Here is a 19325-nt window from a genome sequence, read left to right on the forward strand (position 1 = left end):
TTCTCCACCCTCCATTTTGGGGTGTATTTAGAAGTCACCCCACACCCTCACAGGTAGGCTCCCCCAGCCCTTATACCAGCCCTTGATGTGCAACTCATAACAGCACACACTGAGACAGGCACACACTGCCCTAAACATTTCATTTTATTTGAAAGGCAGAGAGAGAGTCCATCTGCTGGTTGTTCCCTAAACGTCCTCAACAGCCAGGGCTGGGCCAGGCTGAAGCCAGGAGCCAGGAACTCCATCTGGGTCTCCCACATGGGTGGCAGGGGCCCAGCTCAGCACGTGGGCATCCCCTGCTACCTCCGGGGTGTGCATTAGCAGGAAGCCAGAATCAAAAGCCGAGTAAGGACCGCAGCCCTGCATTCTAACGTGGGATGCAGCTAACACTGTTAGACATAAGCCCGCTACAGTAGTGGTCCCGGGCAGTGGGCACGGCGGCCCCCGATGTGCTTCAAGGTTGAGGAGAAGGCAATTCTGAACTTGGGGTCTGTGGCACAACCCACGCCTGGCAAGCATGCTTCTGACCCATGATCCTCAAGGCCACGGACCAGGCACGCTTGGCAGCCAGAGGGAGGTGCGGACGGGGGCTGGCATTGCGGCCACTTTCAGTGTCAGCCTCCCACTTCTGATCCAGCCCCCGGCTAATGCATCTGGGAGGGCCGTGGAAGTTACCCGAGTACTTGGGCCCCTGCACCCATGTGAGAGACCCCGATGGAGTTCCTGACTCCTGGCTCCAGCCGGGCCCAGCCCCAGCTGTTGTGGTCATTTGGGGAGTGAACCAGCGGATGGAAGACCTCGCTCGCTCTCGCTCTCCCTCCTTCCCTCCCTCCTCCTCCCTTCCTTTCACATAAATAAATCTTAACAAAAAAGGATGCAGACAGGGCTTGGGGTACCCTGAAGGTCACCGGACTTGGAGGGGCAGGAGCCACGGTGGTGTGTTAGGGGCGGGGAAGGGACAGGAGCCAGCCAGGAACAGTGTGGCCCTACCTTCTCCCCAAGCAGACATCAGCTCTCTGGAATTTGTCTAAATTTAGCAGGTGCCTGGGAAAGAGGCAGATAAGCAAAGCCAGGGAGGGGGAGGCCCCCATATATAGTGGGGAGGCCAGGACCCCACTCAGTCCGTCTCTGGGTGGCCCGTGCCTGCGTGGTGCCTGGTGTGACTTCTCTCACGATGCCGGAGCCGGGGAAGAAACCAGGTAGCTCCCAGCCTGGGGCTGGGTCTGAGTGGGGGGCTGGGGGCAGGGGGTGACTGCAATCGGGGGGCAGGACTGGGAGGGAGTTCTTGAGGGGTTAATGAGGATGAGGTCTCGGAGCTCCAGGGCACGGTAGGGGTCCCCCCAGGTCCCATTCTAAGTCTCCATTTCTATGCTCCAGTCCTCTGAAGACAGAGAAGGTGAACCCAGGATCAGGGCCCCAGAGCGAGGCGAGAACCCAGGCAGGGGGTTGCCAGCCCGCATCCCGGTCCCAGAGCACAGGGGGACCAAGCTCAGCCCAGACGTGAGCCAGGCTCAATGCATGCCCTTGGACCAGCCCCACCCGCCTTGTGCCTGTCTCCCCATCCACGCGGGAGGGCTGGGCTCGGCTCTGCCAGCTGATAGCCAATCCACCTCCTTAGCCTGCACCTGCGTGGCCCCCACGCCAGGCCTGGCCCACGCTGCGAGTGATGCAGTCCCTCTTCTCAGGGAGAAAACATACAAGTGGCTCCTGAGGCCGGGCCAAGGGCAGAGAGACCACAGAGCAGTGGCTAGGGCCTGAGCCCGGCCCTAACCAAGGCTGTCCTGGGCAGGCCCCCAGCCCCCCACCCCCAGCCACCTCCCAGGCCCGCTTTATCTCAGTTGTCCCTTGGAGGACAAATTTAGCCACATTCCACGTAAGCAGAGCACCTGCCCCTTGTCAAGGGCCCCAGACGGTGGGGGGATGGGGGTGGGGGCTGGGCTGAGCAGCCGTGTGCCCAGGCAGGGAGAGCAGAGTATTTAGGGAGCACACCTAGCAAAGTCTGGTGTGGAGGTTAGGACCACAGCCTTGGCTCCCCTGCCTACTGGCTGCGAGATCCTGGACAAACCACTCAACCTGTCTGAGCCTCAGTGTCCTCATCTGGGAAATGGACGTAATAAGGGCACCCACCTACCTCCTGGAGCTGCTGGAGAAGTCAGAGGTGCTGTGTGGAAGGACTTAATAAGAGAGGAGCAGGGGCAGGTGCACAAGCCGCAGGGGCCCCTGCAGCCTCCATCTGGCTCTCTAGCCTCAGCCTTCAGCAAGAAGCCGCGCTCGGCGGAAGTGGCCGCAGGCAGCGCCGCCGTGTTCGAAGCTGAGACCGAGCGGGCCGGGCTGAAGGTGCGCTGGCAGCGGGGAGGCAGTGACCTCAGTGCCAGTGACAAGTATGGCCTGGTGGCCGAGGGCACACGTCACACGCTGACGGTGCGGGACGCATGCCCTGCTGACCAAGGCTCCTATGCGGTCATCGCTGGCTCCTCCAAAGTCAAGTTTGACCTCAAGGTCATAGAGGCAGGTAAGACTCAGGTCAGCCCGATTTTTGGGGTTTGCAGTTCTTGGGGCAGAGGCGATCCTGCCGCTGCCTACCCGGCCCCCCCAAGGTACAGGAGGCGCTGTCACATGGCCTTGCCCAGAGACCCCTCCCTGGTTCTACAGCAAGACCTTCCTGCTTGAGCCGACCGATGGGCAGCTGGGGGGAGTTCAGAGATGGACAAGGCCTCCCAGGGCAGCCCCACACACAGATGGCCATGAGATGGGCCAGCTGTTCTCCCAAGGGAGCCCTCAGAGTGTGGGTGAGGAGGGAGCCCAGGGCAGCCTGGGGGAAGTGAGCAGGGCTGAACCGCAGAGCTGTTGAGAGCAGAGCAGGGATGCAGAGCCAGGAGGAGAGGCTGAGAGGGAGCAGTGCAGGCCGGGCCCCTGCTCAGCATGAGCCACAGCTCAGGGGCCCCGGGCCAGAGTGTGCGGACAGGGCCAGAGCGCTCTGGACATCCTCATTGAACCAGAGGCGTGCTCAAGAGTCATACTTGGGAGAGAGAGGGCGGAGGGGAGGGTCTCGGATTGGAAGCTCTGCCATGACTTCCCGCCTGGCCCCTCCAGAGAAGGCAGAGCCCGTGCCAGCCCCTGCACCTGCTGAGACCCCTGGAGCCCCCGGAGTAGCCCTGGCCCCAGCGCCCGAGCTGGAAGGCAGTGCCCCAAGTCTCGAAGGTGAGAGGGCTGGGCAGGTCAGGGCTGGCGGGTACAGGGGTGACCCTGGGTGGGTCTCAAAGGCCTTTGCTCATAGGGTCAAACTCAGCAGCTGCCGCCGGCCCTGCCCCTGGGTGCCCTGGGGCCCCTGATGACGCTATTGGGCTCTTTGTGATGCGGCCGCAGGACGGCGAAGTGACCGTGGGTGAGTGTGGGTTGCTGTGCAGAGGGTGGGGTGGGGAGGCAGGCGGCAGGGCACCCTCGAGCCCAGCTTGCTGCCCCTCTCCTGCAGGTGGCAGCATCACCTTCTCGGCCCGCGTGGCCGGGGCCAGCCTCCTGAAGCCACCCGTGGTCAAGTGGTTCAAGGGCAAGTGGGTGGACCTGAGCAGCAAGGTGGGCCAACACCTGCAGCTGCACGACAGCTACGACCGGACCAGCAAGGTGGGGCCTGCAAGGCATGGGGGTCTGGGGCACACAGGGGCCTCCAGTGTTGTAGGCAGAGCCGATCCGCTCAGGTGTGCAGGCTGTGCACTGCACAAAGTGCTTCTTAAATAGATGCCATCACACACTAGGGTGCGATTACAATCATGCACCAGCAGATGGCAGTCACGGGCCTTGAGACAGGACGAAGGCGGGTGGGGCATTGGCCACTCCCAGACTCTGCTAGGGGCCGTGTCCGCTGATACCTCATCCCCACAGGTCTACCTATTTGAGCTGCACATCACTGACGCCCAGGTGGCCTTCGCCGGTGGCTACCGCTGCGAGGTGTCCACCAAGGACAAATTTGACAGCTGCAACTTCAACCTCACCGTACACGGTGAGGGGGCCGTGGTAACTCTCCTGGGCCCAGGCTCCCTGCGGGTCCCAGTGCCCTGAGCCTGTCTCCACTTCCCAACACTAGGGGCGGGGGGACATGGGTGCTCACCAGGAGCCCCACTGCTGCTCCCACAGAGAAATCCACAGAGGCCCCCAGGACTGGGCTGGGGACTTTGGTCAGAGGCCAAATGTAGCACAGAGACTGGTGAGAGGGAGCTGGAGACGAGAGGGAGCCCACCCCCCACGCCCATAATGGAGTGGGGACCATAAGCTGCTCCTGTTTCCGGCAGCCCTGGAAGGCAGGTCCGGGGCAGATGGGGGTCACGGATGGGTGGGCCTGCAGACACTCCCAGAGCCCACTGCGGCTCTCCCCGGGCTGCTCTGAAGCCCCCTCCCTTCTCTCTTCGAACCCAGAGGCCATTGGCCAGGGAGACCTGGACCTCCGTTCTGCTTTCCGTCGCACGTGAGTTGGGGGCAGAGCAGTACTCGAGTCTCGGGCCAGTTGGGGTCAGGGCCAGGGGCACACAGGAGGCAGAGCCCAGGCAATGTGGTGGGGAAGCGGGGGCGGGCAGGGCTGGTCTATGGAGGTGGGGGGAGCCAGCCCCGCTGGGCCGGTGAGGATTCTGAATTCAACCCCACAGGAGCCTGGCTGCAGGTGGTCGGCGAACCAGGTAGCCTTCCCCAGCCCCTCCCTGTCCTGTTCACAGACCCTGGGGGTTCTGAGATGGGCCAGGAGCTGGGGCTGCCGGGTGTCCCTCCCTCCCCTCCCCCTCCACCCCACCTGTCCTGTCCCCAACCTGCTGCCAGTCCCCTCCCCCGCAGCCTCACTGCTGTTCCCTCTGCACAGTGACGGCCATGAGGATGCAGGCATCCTGGACTTTAGCTCGCTGCTGAAGAAGAGGTGAGATCCCCGCAACAACACGCGGCCAGGTCCTCCTGGGAGGGACCAGGAGGGAGCGCAAGAGTTGGGAACCGGGGACAGCAGTGGCCTTGCCTGCTTAGGCGCTGCCTGGCGCACAGCAGGTGCCCTCCGGTCGTAGGAGCCCTAGTAGCAGTAATAGCTCCTTGCTGAGCCAGGCATGTCGTCCTCATGATAGTATTATGAGGCCAGAATGATTGTCACTTCCATGGGCCCCACACTGCCATGGGCCATGCACAGCCCCCACGCCCAGCGGGGTCCGCAGCAGCTGCCTCTCTCCATGCTGGACCCAGAGGACATGGGGGAGGCCCCAGGGCTGCAGGTGCTGCCCACCGAGCCCAGCCGGGCTGACCCGTATTCTCTGTCTGTCCTCTCCTTCCCACTCCTCTCCCTCCCGCCGCCCTCTGCTGCGGTTGCGCTGCTGCCACCCAGAGAGTAAGACCTGGGCTTGGGGGCTTGGGGGCAGCAGGGCGGGGACGGTGCAGAGCTGACGCTTGTGGGGTCTAAGGCGCATCCCTGCCAGAGGCTCAGACTGGGGGGGGGGCACACCCACACAGGAGTCGCCTGGGATGTGAGGGGCAGGTGCGGAGGAGGGCGGGGAAGTGGGAGGAGGTGGAGGCCCAGGCTGGGAGGCCATGCCCCAGGGGAGGGAGCGCTGACCTCTGCTGTGCCCTCTGCTCTTTCTGCCCCACCTGGAGCAGCAGCTTCCGGACCCCGCGGTGAGTGCCCAGCACTGCCCAGTGCCCTGGCCACCCCCTACTTCGGCCAGAAACCCCGCCCCAGCCCCGGCCCCTCCCGAGCCCCCCTGGCCTCTAGACCTGGTCCAGAATCCACTGGAAGTCAAGGGACAGGGGATAGGGGCAGTGACAGCTGCCTGGTCCTGGGCCCCTGGGGAAGCCCCGCCCCAGGGAATGGGGGGACTGCAGCCTGGCCCCCAGCCACAGCGCGCCCCCTGAGCCCTGCACACCGACCGCGGGCCGCAGGGACTCGAAGCTGGAGGCGCCCGCGGAGGAGGACGTGTGGGAGATCCTGCGGCAGGCGCCGCCCTCCGAGTACGAGCGCATCGCCTTCCAGCACGGCGTCACCGACCTGCGAGGCATGCTGCGCCGGCTCAAGGGCATGAGGCAGGACGAGAGGAAGAGCACAGGTTAGCCCCTCCGCCCTACCCGGAGGAGGAGGAGGAGGAGGGCCCAGGCTAGACCTTCCCCATCCAGCAGCTGGGAGCCGGGGACAGCAGTGGCCTTGCCTGCTTAGGCGCTGCCTGGCGCACAGCAGGTGCCCTCCGGTCGTAGGAGCCCTAGTAGCAGTAATAGCTCCTTGCTGAGCCAGGCGTGTCGTCCTCATGATAGTATTATGAGGCCAGAATGATTGTCACTTCCATTCTACGGATGGGGAAACTGAGGCAGGGAGAGCTTTGTGAAGGAACGGGCCCCGCGTGGCACACCCAGGCGCTGGCTCCCTGCCCCCTTGAAGCTGGCTCCTGGCGCGGCCAGAGTGCTTGAAGGTGTGGGGTTCCCTCTCTACCCTGCACCTTGGTCCCCGCTCCCTGGCGGCTGCAGGGCTGGTGGCCTTGGGCAGTCACAGTGCCTGTTTGAGCCTGTCCCCTGTGGCATGGGGACTGTCATAAGGGCCTCAAGGCACGAGGGGAGTGAGACTGCAGGAGTGAAGAGCCTGGCGGGGGGGCGGGGGGGTGGCCCGAGAGCAAAAATAGGGTTATTGTCGAAACAGAGCAAAGAGGGAGGGAAGGGACACTTATCTCACTCCCAGGAAGCACCTAACCTAACCGTGCAGGAGAAGGGAGCCCCAAGGAAGACAGGAAAGCAGAGAGACAGACAGACAGACGGACAGACAGACAGACAGACAAGGAGGTACCAGAGAAAAAGACACAGAATCACAGAGGAGACCCAGACAGGGTGAGGCGGAGGCAGCAAGGCCCACAGGGCTGCGTGGAGGACCCAGGCCTGGCCACAGCACCATGGCCAGGCCGCAGGGGAGCAGGTGTGGGCAGGGAGGAGCCCAGGGCTGAGGCGTGGTGCTTAGCCTTTCAGAAGAAGCTGGAGCCAGCCTACCAGGTGAGCAAGGGCCACAAGATCCGGCTGACCGTGGAGCTGGCCGACCCTGATGCCGAGGTCAAATGGCTGAAGAACGGGCAGGAGATTCAGATGAGTGGCAGGTGTGTGAGGGTGGCCCCGGGTCCCGGGGGTGGGGGCCATGGGGAGGGCGGCAGGTGTGTGAGGGTGGCCCCGGGTCCCGGGGGTGGGGGCCATGGGGAGGGCGGCAGGTGTGTGAGGGTGGCCCCGGGTCCCGGGGCTGGGGGCCGTGGGGAGGGCGGCAGGTGTGTGAGGGTGGCCCCGGGTCCCGGGGCTGGGGGCCGTGGGGAGGGCCGGCCTCTGTCTCTGTCCCCTTTTCTCTCTAGCCGCGTTTCCCGTCTTCCTGACTCTGCCTTTTTCTCTCCCTCTCCCTGCTGCCGTCCGGAATGCTCCAATGGCCTCTTCCATCCCACAGCAAGTAGGTCCCCTCCTGGATAGCCTGGGGCGGGGGTTGCAGTGGGGTACCTGAGCCTGGGGGGTGCACCCATGGCTCTGCTGCTTCTTCCTGTCACCCCCCACCCCGCCCAGGTACATCTTCGAGTCGGTGGGCGCCAAGCGCACCCTGACCATCAGCCAGTGCTCCCTGGCGGACGATGCCGCCTACCAGTGTGTGGTGGGCGGTGAGAAGTGCAGCACTGAACTGTTTGTCAAAGGTGAGCCTGGGGCCCCGGGACGGGGTCCCGGGGAGGGGAGGAGGTGGCCGCAGAGGGCCCAGCCCTCACGCTCGCTCCCACTGCCGGGACAGAGCCCCCTGTGCTGATCACGCGGCCCCTGGAGGACCAGCAGGTGATGGTGGGCCAGCGGGTGGAGTTTGAGTGCGAAGTGTCAGAGGAGGGGGCCCAGGTCAAGTGGTGAGTGGCAGGGGCACGTGCATGGGGCCGGGCGGGGGGCCAGGCCCAGCTGTGCAGTGGAGGCCACAGCCCCTGCCACCTCCCCACCCTCATGAACTCGCCAGGCTGAAGGACGGGGTAGAGCTGACCCGGGAGGAGACCTTCAAATACCGGTTCAAGAAAGACGGGCGCAAGCACCACCTGATCATCAACGAGGCCACGCTGGAGGACGCGGGACACTACGCGCTGCGCACCAGCGGGGGTCAGGCGCTGGCGGAGCTCATCGTGCAGGGTGAGCCCAGGGTCCGGGCCTGTGAGGCCGTGGGCAGGTTGCTTTCACACCCTGGGCCTCACCTTTCTCTTCTGTAAAATGGGGGTGCTGGAGTAGCCACCTCCAGGGGGTGTCTGGAGGGTTGCATGGGCCTGGTCTGTGTCATCCCTGGAACATTTGGATTTCCCAGTGTGCACTGCACCATCACGGGTACACATGTGTGTTACACGCATACTCATGCATGTTTTCCCAAGCTGACCACACATACCCAGACGTGCCCACATCGGTGCCCACGTGCCCGCACGTCCTCACAGGGGTCCACGCCCCCACCCCCACCCCTCACCTCCACTCCGCCCCCAGAGAAGAAGCTGGAGGTGTATCAGAGCATCGCGGACCTGGCCGTGGGCGCCAAGGACCAGGCCGTGTTCAAGTGCGAGGTCTCGGACGAGAACGTGCGAGGCGTCTGGCTCAAGAACGGGAAGGAGCTGGTGCCGGACAGCCGCATCAAGGTGTCCCACATCGGGCGGTGAGTGTGCCGATGGAGCCACAGACCCCGTCGTCGGGAACGAGACCGAGGCTCCGAGACCGACACACGGAGGTGGGGACTGAGAGGGAGAAGGAGACAAAGAGCGATCAAGTGGTGGAGACGAGGGTGGAGAGAGAGGAACACACGGAGGAGAGGCCACGGATGGAGAAGGGAGAGAGACAGACAGAAGCATCAGGGAAGCAGACAGGGTCCGCAGCCCCACCCCTCCCCAGCTCGGGACCCTGGCGGGGCGGGAGGCCATGGAGGAGGAGGCCGGCTCTGGCCAGCGCCCTCGCCCGCTCCCCGCCCTTTTGCTCACCCCCGGAGCATCTGAGCCCAGCCGTGCCGGGCCCAGGTTCACGGGGATTAGTGAGACCCAAGCCTGCCCGGTCTTCAAGGACCCAGCCAAGGAGACATTTTGGTGTAGAAATCACGTCTACACTGCCTACCTCGGGACACATGCCGGGGAGCTGGACGATTCAGAAATAGGGAAAGCACACAAAACCAGCACACACACCCAAGAGCTCGGACGACGCCAAGGCGCCCTGGAGCCCCTGGGTGGGGCGTCCAGCGAGGCTGGAGAGTGGGGACGCATGGTCCAGTGTGGTCCCCTGAGGCGCTGATGCATTGCAGGGTTCACAAACTGACCATCGACGACGTCACGCCCGCGGACGAAGCCGACTACAGCTTTGTGCCCGAGGGCTTTGCCTGTAACCTGTCCGCCAAGCTCCACTTCATGGGTGAGCTGGTGCCAGCTGGGGGAGGGGTGGGGGCGGCAGGGCCTGGAGCACCCCCACCCCGGCCTTTGCTGCTGCTGAACCACCTGCTACTCTTTCTCTTGCAGAGGTCAAGATTGATTTCGTGCCCAGGCAGGGTGAGTTGGGGTCCCTGTGTCCTGCTTGGGCTCCTGCCCACCTCCTTGCACCCCACCCCACCCCCATCCCAGCCCTGGCACTCACGACCCTGGACCACTTAGAATCTCTCTGAGTCTCAGTTTCCCCATCTCTAAAATGGGGGTGTGGATGAAGCCGACGCGTAGAGATGCCAGATGGAGCCCCTGACGTGAGCTTTTACCATCGGACCCTTGGGAGGTACCGTCCCAAACCGGGCCCACTCAATACTGTGCTCCACTTCCGGAGGGTTCCGTGGTGAACAGTTTGGGAAGTTCGTGTTGACGCAGGGAGCACTGAGCCTCACGGGTTAGGGGTTCTGAGAAGGCCACGGTCAAGAAGCTTAACTTGGTTTAACCCAGGGCTTCCGGTGACGGAATGTTCTAGAGCTCAAGTGGGTTGGTGAAAGACCAACAACCAGTGGCCGCTGCCCCAGAGACCTGTGCTCCTCCCAGCTCCCCCTTCTTCCATGGGCCTGGCCCCTCCCCTCTCTGACCCCTGCCATTCCCCTCCTCCAGAACCTCCCAAGATCCACCTGGACTGCCCGGGCCGCACACCAGACACCATCGTGGTTGTCGCTGGGAACAAGCTACGCCTGGATGTCCCTATCTCTGGGGACCCTGCTCCTACTGTCATCTGGCAGAAGACAATCACACAGGTACCCTGGCTCCTTCCTCAATTTCTCTGACCGTGAAATGGGCACAAGGGACCAGATGAGTGTTTGGATCTGCTCCACACCCCACCCCGCGGCACATGCTCGTGTCCCACACCTGGCTGCCTGTTGGGGGCCGGTCACGGTGGGCAGCTGCTGAGAAGGTGGGAGGAGACAGAGGGGCCCCTCCAGGCTGAGTCAGCCCCTCTCCCCCTCCTTTCCGCGTGCTCTGTTCCCAGGGGAAGAAGGCCCCCGCCGGGCCGGCCCCCGATGCCCCAGAGGATGCAGGTGACAGTGACGAGTGGGTGTTTGACAAGAAGGTGAGCCAGGCGTGTTTGTCCCTCATCGCTCTCTCTCCACGGCTCGTGCACCTGCCCAGGCAGGGCCCACTGTGGAAAGGCCCCTCACACCCCTGGTGATGGGGCCACTCCTTGGATCCCTGCCCCCTCGAGCTAGCCTTGACTTTGGGCTGCTTCCCAGCGAGGAGTGGGGTCCCTGGCTCTCCTCTAAGCAGAGCCCGCTCACCCGGGTCCACTTCTCCAGTCTGGTTCTTCTGCAGGCCTGCCCACCTGGGGGCTGGCGGGATCCTCACAACAGCCGTGGGGGAGGGGATGCGAGGCACGGACAGGCTTGGTGACCTGGCTGGGACCCACGGCGAAGGCAGAGCCTGAGCCCTTGCCCTGGGGCCCACGGTTCACGAAAGGCTTTTGGGCTTGGTGCTTGCATGGTGCAGGTCCCCTCCAGCTGTGTCCTTCCCCTTCCCCCACCCCACCTCGCCACCGTGGCCCCTGCGCTGGGCTCCCCTCCCCTCTGGGCTCAGACCCAACTCCCCGTCCCCCGCAGCTTCTGTGTGAGACCGAAGGCCGGGTGCGAGTGGAGACCTCCAAGGACCGCAGCGTCTTCACGGTCGAGGGGGCCGAGAAGGAAGATGAGGGCGTCTACGTCGTGACCGTGAAGAACCCTGTGGGCGAGGACCAGGTCAACCTCACAGTCAAGGTCATCGGTGAGGCTGCTTGGGTCCAGGCCAGAGAAGCACAGGGGCAGCGCCAGGGCCACTCAACAGAGGGCCCGAGGCACACCCTCCGAGGGGCAGCGGCCACGGCCGTGCGTGGGGAGGTGTCTCTGGCTGCTCGGAGCCCTGTTCCCGCGGGGAGACGGAGGCAGGCGCACCTCGCAGATTCCCCAGGAGTCCGCTGCACCCGAGCCGGCTCCGAGGGCCGGGCAGAGCGCTGAGCTCAGAGCTGTCTCTTGTGCCTGTGGGAGTCTGGGGTAGGCATGCTAGGCATAGCTGACCGTGCAACGAGCCACAGAGCTGTGAAAGGGCCGAGAGGGAGTGGGTGGAGAATGGGCGGGTCCCAGGCCAGTGACACGCCCAGTAGTACACTCTAGGAAGGGTGCCTCGCCTCTTGGCCAGGGCATTGCTGGAGGGACCAGCAGGTTGTCCCAGACCCTGAGCTGGGCAAGGCCGACGGGGTCCTGTCTTTGCCCTCCAGATGTGCCAGACGCCCCTGCCGCCCCCAACATCAGCAATGTGGGCGAAGACTCCTGCACTGTACAGTGGGAGCCGCCGGCCTACGACGGCGGGCAGCCAGTCCTGGGTGAGCGCCAGGACGCTGGGGACCACGGCGGGGCAGTGGGGCTAGGGGTGAGGGCAGCCACTGGGGCTGCTGGGGAGGGATCAGAACTCCGGCCTCCACCCTCCGCCTGCCAGGCTACATCCTGGAGCGCAAGAAGAAGAAAAGCTACCGGTGGATGCGGCTGAACTTCGACCTGCTGCCGGGGCTGAGCCACGAGGCGCGGCGCATGATCGAGGGCGTGGCCTACGAGATGCGGGTCTATGCGGTGAACGCCGTGGGCATGTCCAGGCCCAGCCCTGCCTCTCAGCCCTTCATGCCCATCGGTGAGCCGGCCTGGGCGTCCCCTTCTGGCCGCGGGGCCCCAGCGATGTCTGTAGCTGCTCTGTGCGCGGGAGTCACTGCTAAGGCTCAGTAGGGGATGAGCCGCCCCGTTTTACAGATGAGGAAACTGAGTCTTGGAAAAGTTAAGTGACCAGCTGAGACCCAGCTGGACCCCGTGTTCAGTTTTCCAGCCTCACTCTCCAATTCTGTGAAATGGGGCTAATGCAGTTTAGATAAGGCAGGCAAGGCGCCCGGCATATAGTGCATGCTCACTAAACATTAGCTGTTCCCTGGTTTCCACCCCCTTCAACTTGGGGTTTGTTGGAGGCGTCTGTGGGAAGAACCCACGGGAGGTGTGGTTTGCAGAGCCAGCTCCACGGCCCCCAGGGCGTCCTCTGTCTCCCTCAAGGCTCTGTTTCTTCATCAGACAATGGTGTCTCAGGGGAGAAGGCCGAGGCCGTGGGGGTGCCCTCAGGACACCTGGCCTCCAGGGTGTGGGAGGCGAGGCTGGCTGCGGCGGGGGGCAGGCTCCCATGGGCCAGCGTGGGAGACAGCAGGCCTGGGGAGGTCCCAGTGGGAGAAGGGTCCAGGTCTCTCAGGGACCGCCTCTGCTTTGCTCTGCTCCCGGTCCCCTCACCCAGTTACGTAGCGTTTCCTTATTCTTGGCGGCAGCTGTGCTCCGGCCTCCGTTCCCATTCAGATCCTGTAACTGTGGCGTGGGGATGCCCTCTGAGCCGGGCAGGCAGGGGAGGGTCTGGGCCGGCTGGTGCAGGCTCACTCACAGGGACCCCTCTCTCCCACCTCCCTCCGCCCAGGCCCCCCCAGCGAACCTACGCACCTGGCTGTGGAGGACGTCTCTGACACCACGGTCTCCCTGCGGTGGCGGCCACCGGAGCGTGTGGGAGCGGGCGGCCTGGACGGCTACAGCGTGGAGTACTGCTGGGAGGGCTGTGAGTGCCGGCCCTGGGCCCCCGCCAGCCGGCAGAGGGTGGGCAGCAGAGCTGGGCTGTCCGTACTGACCCCGCCCCGTCCCCATGCCCAGGCTCCGAGTGGGTGGCCGCCCTGCAGGGGCTGACGGAGCGTACGACCATGCTGGTGAAGGACCTGCCCACGGGGGCCCGGCTGCTCTTCCGTGTGCGCGCATACAACGTGGCAGGGCCTGGAGCCCCCGTCACCACCAAGGAGCCTGTGACGGTGCAGGAGATACTGCGTGAGTGCCCCGTGTGCCGTTATGAGGCCCGTGATATAGTCTGGGCGGGGTGGGGTTGGGGGGCTGGGGTCTCAGCCACCTCCTAGGCTCAGGGCAACAGCACCGGGGGGGCTTGCTTGGTTTTTTCATGTCAGCCTCCCTGTTGAAGAACAGGGAGTCTAGGCTGTTATTTCCGGGCTCTGACAGTCCCTCAGCCACAACAGTCTATGCCCTGGGGACTGAGCGCTGAGGCCAGTGGGGGTCAGCCTGGGCCGTCTGGGACCCCCTTCTGTTCTGCTCCATCATGTAAATAGTGGTCCTAAAAACTGGAAGAAAGGGGAGGAAACAGCACGGGGTGTAGGCTCTAGAAGCCTAGATCTGTCTGGTCCATGGCTTTCTGGCTGTGTGGCCTCAAATGAATTGCTCAGCCTCTCTGATCCCTGCCTCTTGCAAGGCTCAGCTGGAAGCAGGCGCTCGGTAAGGCACTTGAGGCTGGGGAGTCTGGGTTGCTGTGGGTTACAGGGAGGCCAGAGGAGGGGCAGGGCCCAGCATGTGACTCTTTTCTTAGCTGCAACTCTCTGGGCCCTGTCTCAAGAGGCTGAGGGGCCATAGCAGGTCAAGCCACTGCCTGCAGTGCCGGCATCCTGTATGGGCACCGGTTCAAGTCTTTTTTTTTTTTTTTAAGATTTGTTTATTTATTTGAGTTACCAGGGTGGGGGTGTCTTCCATACACTGGTTCACTCCCCAAGTGGCTGCAACGGCTGAAGCTGCGCCGATCCAAAGCCAGGAGCCTCTTCCGGGTCTCCCACATGGGTACAGGGGCCCAAGGACTTGGGCCATCTTCTACTGCCTTCCCAGGCCATAGCAGAGAGCTGGATTGGAAGTGGAGCAGCAGGGAGCCTAACTGGCACCCATATGGGATGCCGGCGCTTCAGGCGACAGCTTAACCCGCTATGCCACAGTGCTGGCCCCTGCTCCACTTTTTTTTTTTTTTTAATATTTTATTTATTTGAAAGAGTTACAGAGAGTTAGAGCCAGAGAGAGAGGTCTTCCATTCCACTGGCTCACTCCCCAAATGACTGCAACAGCTAGAGCTGTGCTGATCCAAAGCCAGGAGCCAGGAGCTTCTTCCAGGTCTCCCACATGGATGCAGGAGCCCAAGGAGTTGGACCTTCTTCTATTGCTTTCCCAGGCCATAGCAGAGAGCTGGATAGAAAGTAGAGCAGCTGGGACATGAACTGGCACCCATATGGAATGCCAGGGCTGCAGGCTGGGGCATTAACCCTCTGCGCCACAGCACCAGCCCCCACCCCCCTTCTGATCCAGCTCCCAGCTAATGCGCCTGGGAAAGCAGTAGAAGATGGTCCAAGTGCTTAATCCCTGGAGGACCCTTGAGTCCCTTAGACCCAGATGAAGCTCTTGGCTTCTGGCTTTGGTCTGGCCTATCCCTGGTCATTGTGGCCACTTGGAGAGAATCAGCAGATGAAAGACCTCTCTCTCCCTCTGCCTCCCTTTCAAAAGAATAAACCAATCTTTAAAGTGATGGATCTGTGCAGTTCCTCAGGACTGGGACCGGAGTGGGCGCCAGCTCAGCCGTCCCCTCTAAACCCACAGAGCGACCACGGCTTCAGCTGCCCAGGCACCTGCGCCAGACCATCCAGAAGAAGGTTGGGGAGCCCGTGAACCTCCTCATTCCCTTCCAGGTAGGGCTGACCCCCTGCTCTGTCCCCAGGAGGGAGACCACCGTTGTGGCTCATGCGGGCACGGCCAGCAGGGGGCTGTTTCTCAGAACCCACCCCACCCCACCACTGGCACACACGTGAGGTTGGGGCAGTGACTGGTCCTCTGTGGGAGCCAGGCCCAGGGTTGAGCTGTCCCTGCCCACAGGGCAAGCCTCGACCTCAGGTGACCTGGACCAAGGAAGGGCAGCCCCTGGCCAGCGAGGTGAACATCCGCAACAGCCCCACGGACACCATCCTGTTCATCCGTGCCGCCCGCCGTGACCACTCGGGCACCTACCAGGTGGCGGTGCGCATCGAGAACATGGAGGACAAGGCTACGCTGGTCCTGCAGATTGTGGGTGTGTGCCCGTGGGCCTCCCTACACGCTCACTGAGCTGAGCTGCCTGGGGAAGGGGGCGGGCCAGGTCCTGGCTAGAAGCAGGGGAGGTGACCGGATCTCCTCTGGCAGACAAGCCAAGTCCCCCCCAGGATATCCGGGTCGTGGAAGCTTGGGGTTTCAACGTGGCTCTGGAGTGGAAGCCACCCAAAGACGACGGCAACACAGAGATCTGGGGTTACACGGTGCAGAAAGCTGACAAGAAGACTCAGGTGAGCCTGGGGTCCTGCCCCACCCCTTCTCCCTCTGCTGATCTGGTGACCTCCACAGTATGGACGGAGGCTCCGGGAGTAGCCAAGGGAGCGCTGCCCCCAGAGGTGCCCCTTGCCTCGTGTGCCCCAGGAGTGGTTCACCGTCTTGGAGCATTACCGCCGCACCCACTGCGTGGTGTCAGAGCTCATCATTGGCAATGGCTACTACTTCCGGGTCTTCAGCCATAATGCAGTGGGTCCCAGTGACACAGCCGCCACCACCAAGGAGCCCGTCTTCATCCCCAGACCAGGTGCCTCATCCTCACTCCCACACAGGGGAGCCGGTGCAGGGACCGTGGCCTAGCTTGGTTTTCTTGACACCAAGTCTGTCACCAACAGGTATCACATATGAGCCACCCAGCTACAAGGCCCTGGACTTCTCGGAGGCCCCAAGCTTCACCCACCCCTTGACGAACCGCACAATTATCGCTGGCTACACCACCATCCTCTGCTGCTCCGTCAGGGGCAGCCCCAAGGTAGGGCACCTGGGGCCCTGGTCCTGGCCGACCCTAGGGGCAGGACTCACGGGCCCCGTCTCCCCCACCTCTGGGTGTCTGGAGGGCCCTCTGCTTGCCCAGGGCCTTGGCACTCACTGTTAGCTGTGTTCGCCCAGCCTGGGGCAGTTTGGGACTCAACATGTGTGCCCCCAGAAATGTCTCCCCCGGGGTTCACACCAGCCCCCTCAGCCTGTGATGATCTCCCTCCATTGACCTCACTTGTAGCCCAAGATTTCCTGGTTCAAGAATGGCCTGGACCTGGGGCAAGATGCCCGCTTCCGCATGTTCAGCAAGCAGGGGGTGCTGACCCTGGAGATCAGGAAGCCCTGCCCCTTCGACGGAGGCATCTACGTGTGCAGGGCCACCAACTTACAGGGCGAGGCCCAGTGTGAGTGCCGCCTCGAGGTGCGAGGTGAGGAGCCTGCTGCCTGTGTCACGGCTGGGTGGGTCCTGGCTTCTGGAGAGCTGGGAGACACATATGGCATGGCCTTCTCTCCTGCAGTGCCTCAGTGACCAGGCTGGCTCCCAGGGATGGCCAGGTATGGACACCAGGGTGCAAGCCTTGGGCTACTAGTCTAGGGGTGTATGTGTGTATGTGTGTGTGTGTGTGTGTGTGTATATAGGCCTCAGGTCACTCACGATGGAGTCCATTACAGGCACAGCTGGACGCCAGCCCTACCTGCCGGAAGGCTGGAGAAGCTGGAGAAGCCATCCTCCTGCCCCTGGATGTGTGTGTGTGCCCGAGTGTGCATGCACACATGTACACAGGTGTATCCTGGGCTGCGAGGTGGGGGGGCAGCACAGCAGCCAGGAGTGGGCTCTACAAAAACAGAACTGGGGCGCTTCCATGGGAAGCTCTCGGAACCTCGGGGCAAAAAGTGGGTGGGCTTAGACGATGCTGGTTGGGGACAGGCCCTCTGGCCGTCACATCTCAATAAAAGATGAGTGCACTCACAGAACTCACCTTTCCTGCGCCGTGGGCAGGGGGACATTCACTTGACTGTCACAGATGCTATTTCCCGGGTGATTAAACGCGGCCAGAGTGGAGCTCTGAGCTGAGAATTCAGCACCAGAACCTCATCCCCGCTTCAGATGAGGAAGCAGAGGAGCTGGCGTGGAGGGATGCTGGGCAGCAGCAAGCCACGTCCCCCTGCTCTCCTGCTCGGGTCCCAGGACTCCCAGGATCCCGTGCTAGTGACCCACGGTCTCGGCAGGTGGGGGTGGGCTGTGTCCACAGGTGCCAGGGTACAGCTGCATCAGGCTGCTGGGGTCCCAGCGACCAGCAAGTCCAGCGCCCACTCACACCCGGATTTCAGGTAGCAGAGGGCAGTCCTGTCCGGCCACAGGGGGCATGAGGCCCAAGGCCAGGGCCCTACTCTGTTCTTACTGCCCCCACGGGGAGCCTAAATGTGGTCATGACTTTCAGGAGGAAGCTGGGAGGCCCTAGAGGTGCCCTCACAGTAGCCGCTTCCTGCCTGCGGAGTGCCGGGTCTTTTCATGGCATAGGAAGTCCATGCAGCCTGCTCCTTTGAGTTCTGCTCAACATAAGGCACTCCTGGCCCAGAGCCCAGCGCCCAGCTTCAGGCCCTGCAGTGGGGCTGGCTGCACCGTCCATGCCCAGGTCCTATCTGTGAGGGGAAGAGAGGCGGGGGCTGCCTGGCTCGGCTATTCCCAGCAGCGCAGCCCTGGGGAAGGAAAGCTCCCTGCTGCAGCCTCTCTCTGGGAGCCCCAGAAGTGGCAGCCGGGAGCTGGGCCTTCGCGTGCCACAGCCTGGACGGGGAGGACCTCATCTCCCTCCCTTCCCGCCCAAGCCCAGGCCGGGGCTGAGAGATCTCGTTGACCACAGGGTAGCCAGGCGGCCAGGGGGAGTTAGGACATTTATTTCATAATCACAGAGCTGTACATTTTCTATAAATAACGTAGAGCAGGGATATTTACAGCCCCTCCCCTGCTCCCCAGGCCATCTTTCCCTTCTGGCACCCGGTGCCAGGAGACGCTGCCTGCAAGAACAGGCGTGCGGACGGGACCCGGCCACTCCCCATCCCGCCCTGGTTCTTGGGCAGTGCAGCAGTGGTCCCTGGGTCACTACTAGTCCCAACCACTCCGTCCTCTCATGTGGAAGGCTAGGGAGCGCCCTGTAGGGAAGTCCCAGGGCTGTCCCCAGGTGCTGCCCCCACAGCGCTGGGCCACGGAGGAGCCACCACTGGGGAGAGGCAAGAGGAGGCAGGGAGGTCGCAGCTCACTCCCAGCTGCCCCAAACTCCTCCCTTCCTTTCCCTGCCCACCCCTGGCCTGGCGGGGCAGGCTCAAGTCTCCCTCACCGCCCGCAGAGCGGACCTGCTCCAGGCGCTCAGTCGTGCTGGGTCACCAATGGAGAGCGGGCTCCTGCACTGGGGGGGTCAGGATGCCGACGACAAGGACGAGAAACCACGACACAAACATCTCAAGGACACGCAATGGTGGGCTCGCACTGGCCCAACACACACCCACCCACACACTCACTCTTGGGGCCTTGCGGGGACAGTAGGCTCACCTTCTGGGAGTAGAGGGGGAGGTGGCAGGGGCTATCTTAGCCCTGTGACAAACGCTCAAAGACACTCAGAGACGTATAACTGGGACCCAACTAAGCCTCGGCTTGCGCAGAACACACACACACCATCCACGTCTCATCACAGCAGCACTGCACACGCGGGGACAGCAAGACGCACGGGCGTTCCCTGGGTTGGGCGGCCGCTCCGCCCCCTCCATCAGCTCGAGACAGGCCGTGGGGGGGTTCTGAGACCTTCCTCACTGCTGCGCGCTGCAGCCACGTACGAGAAGAGACACAACACAGAGTAGCAGATCTCGTGGGCCTAGAGGGAGAGAAAACCAGATAGGTCAGTCACACAGAGATTCCCGTGCCTGCACATGTGGAGGGTGTGCCAAGCCGGTGACTCCTGCCCTGACACGGAGCACAAGGCGCGGGAGAGGGGATTAGTGCACATGTGCCTGCTCCCAGGGCTGAAGACTGGTTCGGCCTCGGCTGTGTTGCAGGCACCTGGCCGAGGTGCCCACAGACGCCCACCCCCCTCCTGCGCAGAGGTCCCCAGGGAGCCCTGCGCAGCCCTGGCGTGTCGGGGCCGGGTGGCACACTCACCATTGGTGTCTTGTACTTGTGGCTCACCACTTCTTTAATTTCAGGAACTAAAACCGGACGGGC

The 19325-nt window shown here is 63.2% G+C and overlaps 2 protein-coding genes across 51 annotated transcripts in view; one reads left to right on the forward strand and one right to left on the reverse strand.

The window, feature by feature from the left end:
• Positions 1–1091: 1091 nt before the first annotated feature.
• On the forward strand, positions 1092–16922 carry MYBPC3 (myosin binding protein C3). The gene is made up of 34 exons (XM_051853121.2): positions 1092–1199; positions 2246–2512; positions 3094–3201; positions 3278–3385; positions 3473–3621; positions 3880–3997; positions 4411–4459; positions 4638–4667; positions 4844–4897; positions 5614–5634; positions 5899–6062; positions 6956–7088; positions 7421–7423; positions 7534–7658; positions 7751–7856; positions 7961–8127; positions 8467–8632; positions 9266–9372; positions 9477–9506; positions 10041–10180; positions 10414–10494; positions 11018–11177; positions 11668–11772; positions 11886–12074; positions 12888–13022; positions 13115–13282; positions 14876–14964; positions 15149–15341; positions 15452–15591; positions 15722–15881; positions 15970–16106; positions 16353–16539; positions 16630–16666; positions 16784–16922. Exons 1-33 carry the CDS (start codon positions 1175–1177, stop codon positions 16638–16640), a joined length of 3825 nt encoding a protein of 1274 aa, XP_051709081.2. The 5' UTR covers positions 1092–1174; the 3' UTR covers positions 16641–16666; positions 16784–16922.
• Positions 16923–17985: 1063 nt separating this feature from the next.
• Positions 17986–19325, reverse strand: part of MADD (MAP kinase activating death domain) — a 44377-nt gene continuing 43037 nt past the window's right edge. For 28 of the 50 annotated variants that reach the window (XM_051852998.2, XM_051852958.2, XM_070070747.1 and 25 more), the window contains 2 exons: positions 19263–19309; positions 17986–18978 (listed from right to left, as the gene is read on the reverse strand). In XM_051852998.2, coding sequence (XP_051708958.1) covers positions 18874–18978; positions 19263–19309 — 152 coding nt within the window. In that variant the 3' untranslated portion in view covers positions 17986–18873. The remainder of the gene's footprint in view (positions 18979–19262; positions 19310–19325) is intronic. The other 22 variants (XM_051853063.2, XM_070070792.1, XM_051853071.2 and 19 more) reach the window with 1 other exon arrangement.

Source organism: Oryctolagus cuniculus, chromosome 1, assembly GCF_964237555.1.
Source record: "Oryctolagus cuniculus chromosome 1, mOryCun1.1, whole genome shotgun sequence".
Classification (NCBI taxonomy): Eukaryota; Metazoa; Chordata; class Mammalia; order Lagomorpha; family Leporidae; genus Oryctolagus; species Oryctolagus cuniculus.

Excerpts from the sequence above, each read along its gene's own strand:
- MYBPC3 (XM_051853121.2), top strand. The coding sequence starts at position 1,175 with ATGCCGGAGCCGGGGAAGAAACCAG. Across the intron at positions 7,659-7,750 it reads CACTGAACTGTTTGTCAAAG|AGCCCCCTGTGCTGATCACG; the intron begins GTGAGCCTGGGG and ends CTGCCGGGACAG. Across the intron at positions 9,507-10,040 it reads TGATTTCGTGCCCAGGCAGG|AACCTCCCAAGATCCACCTG; the intron begins GTGAGTTGGGGT and ends CCCCTCCTCCAG.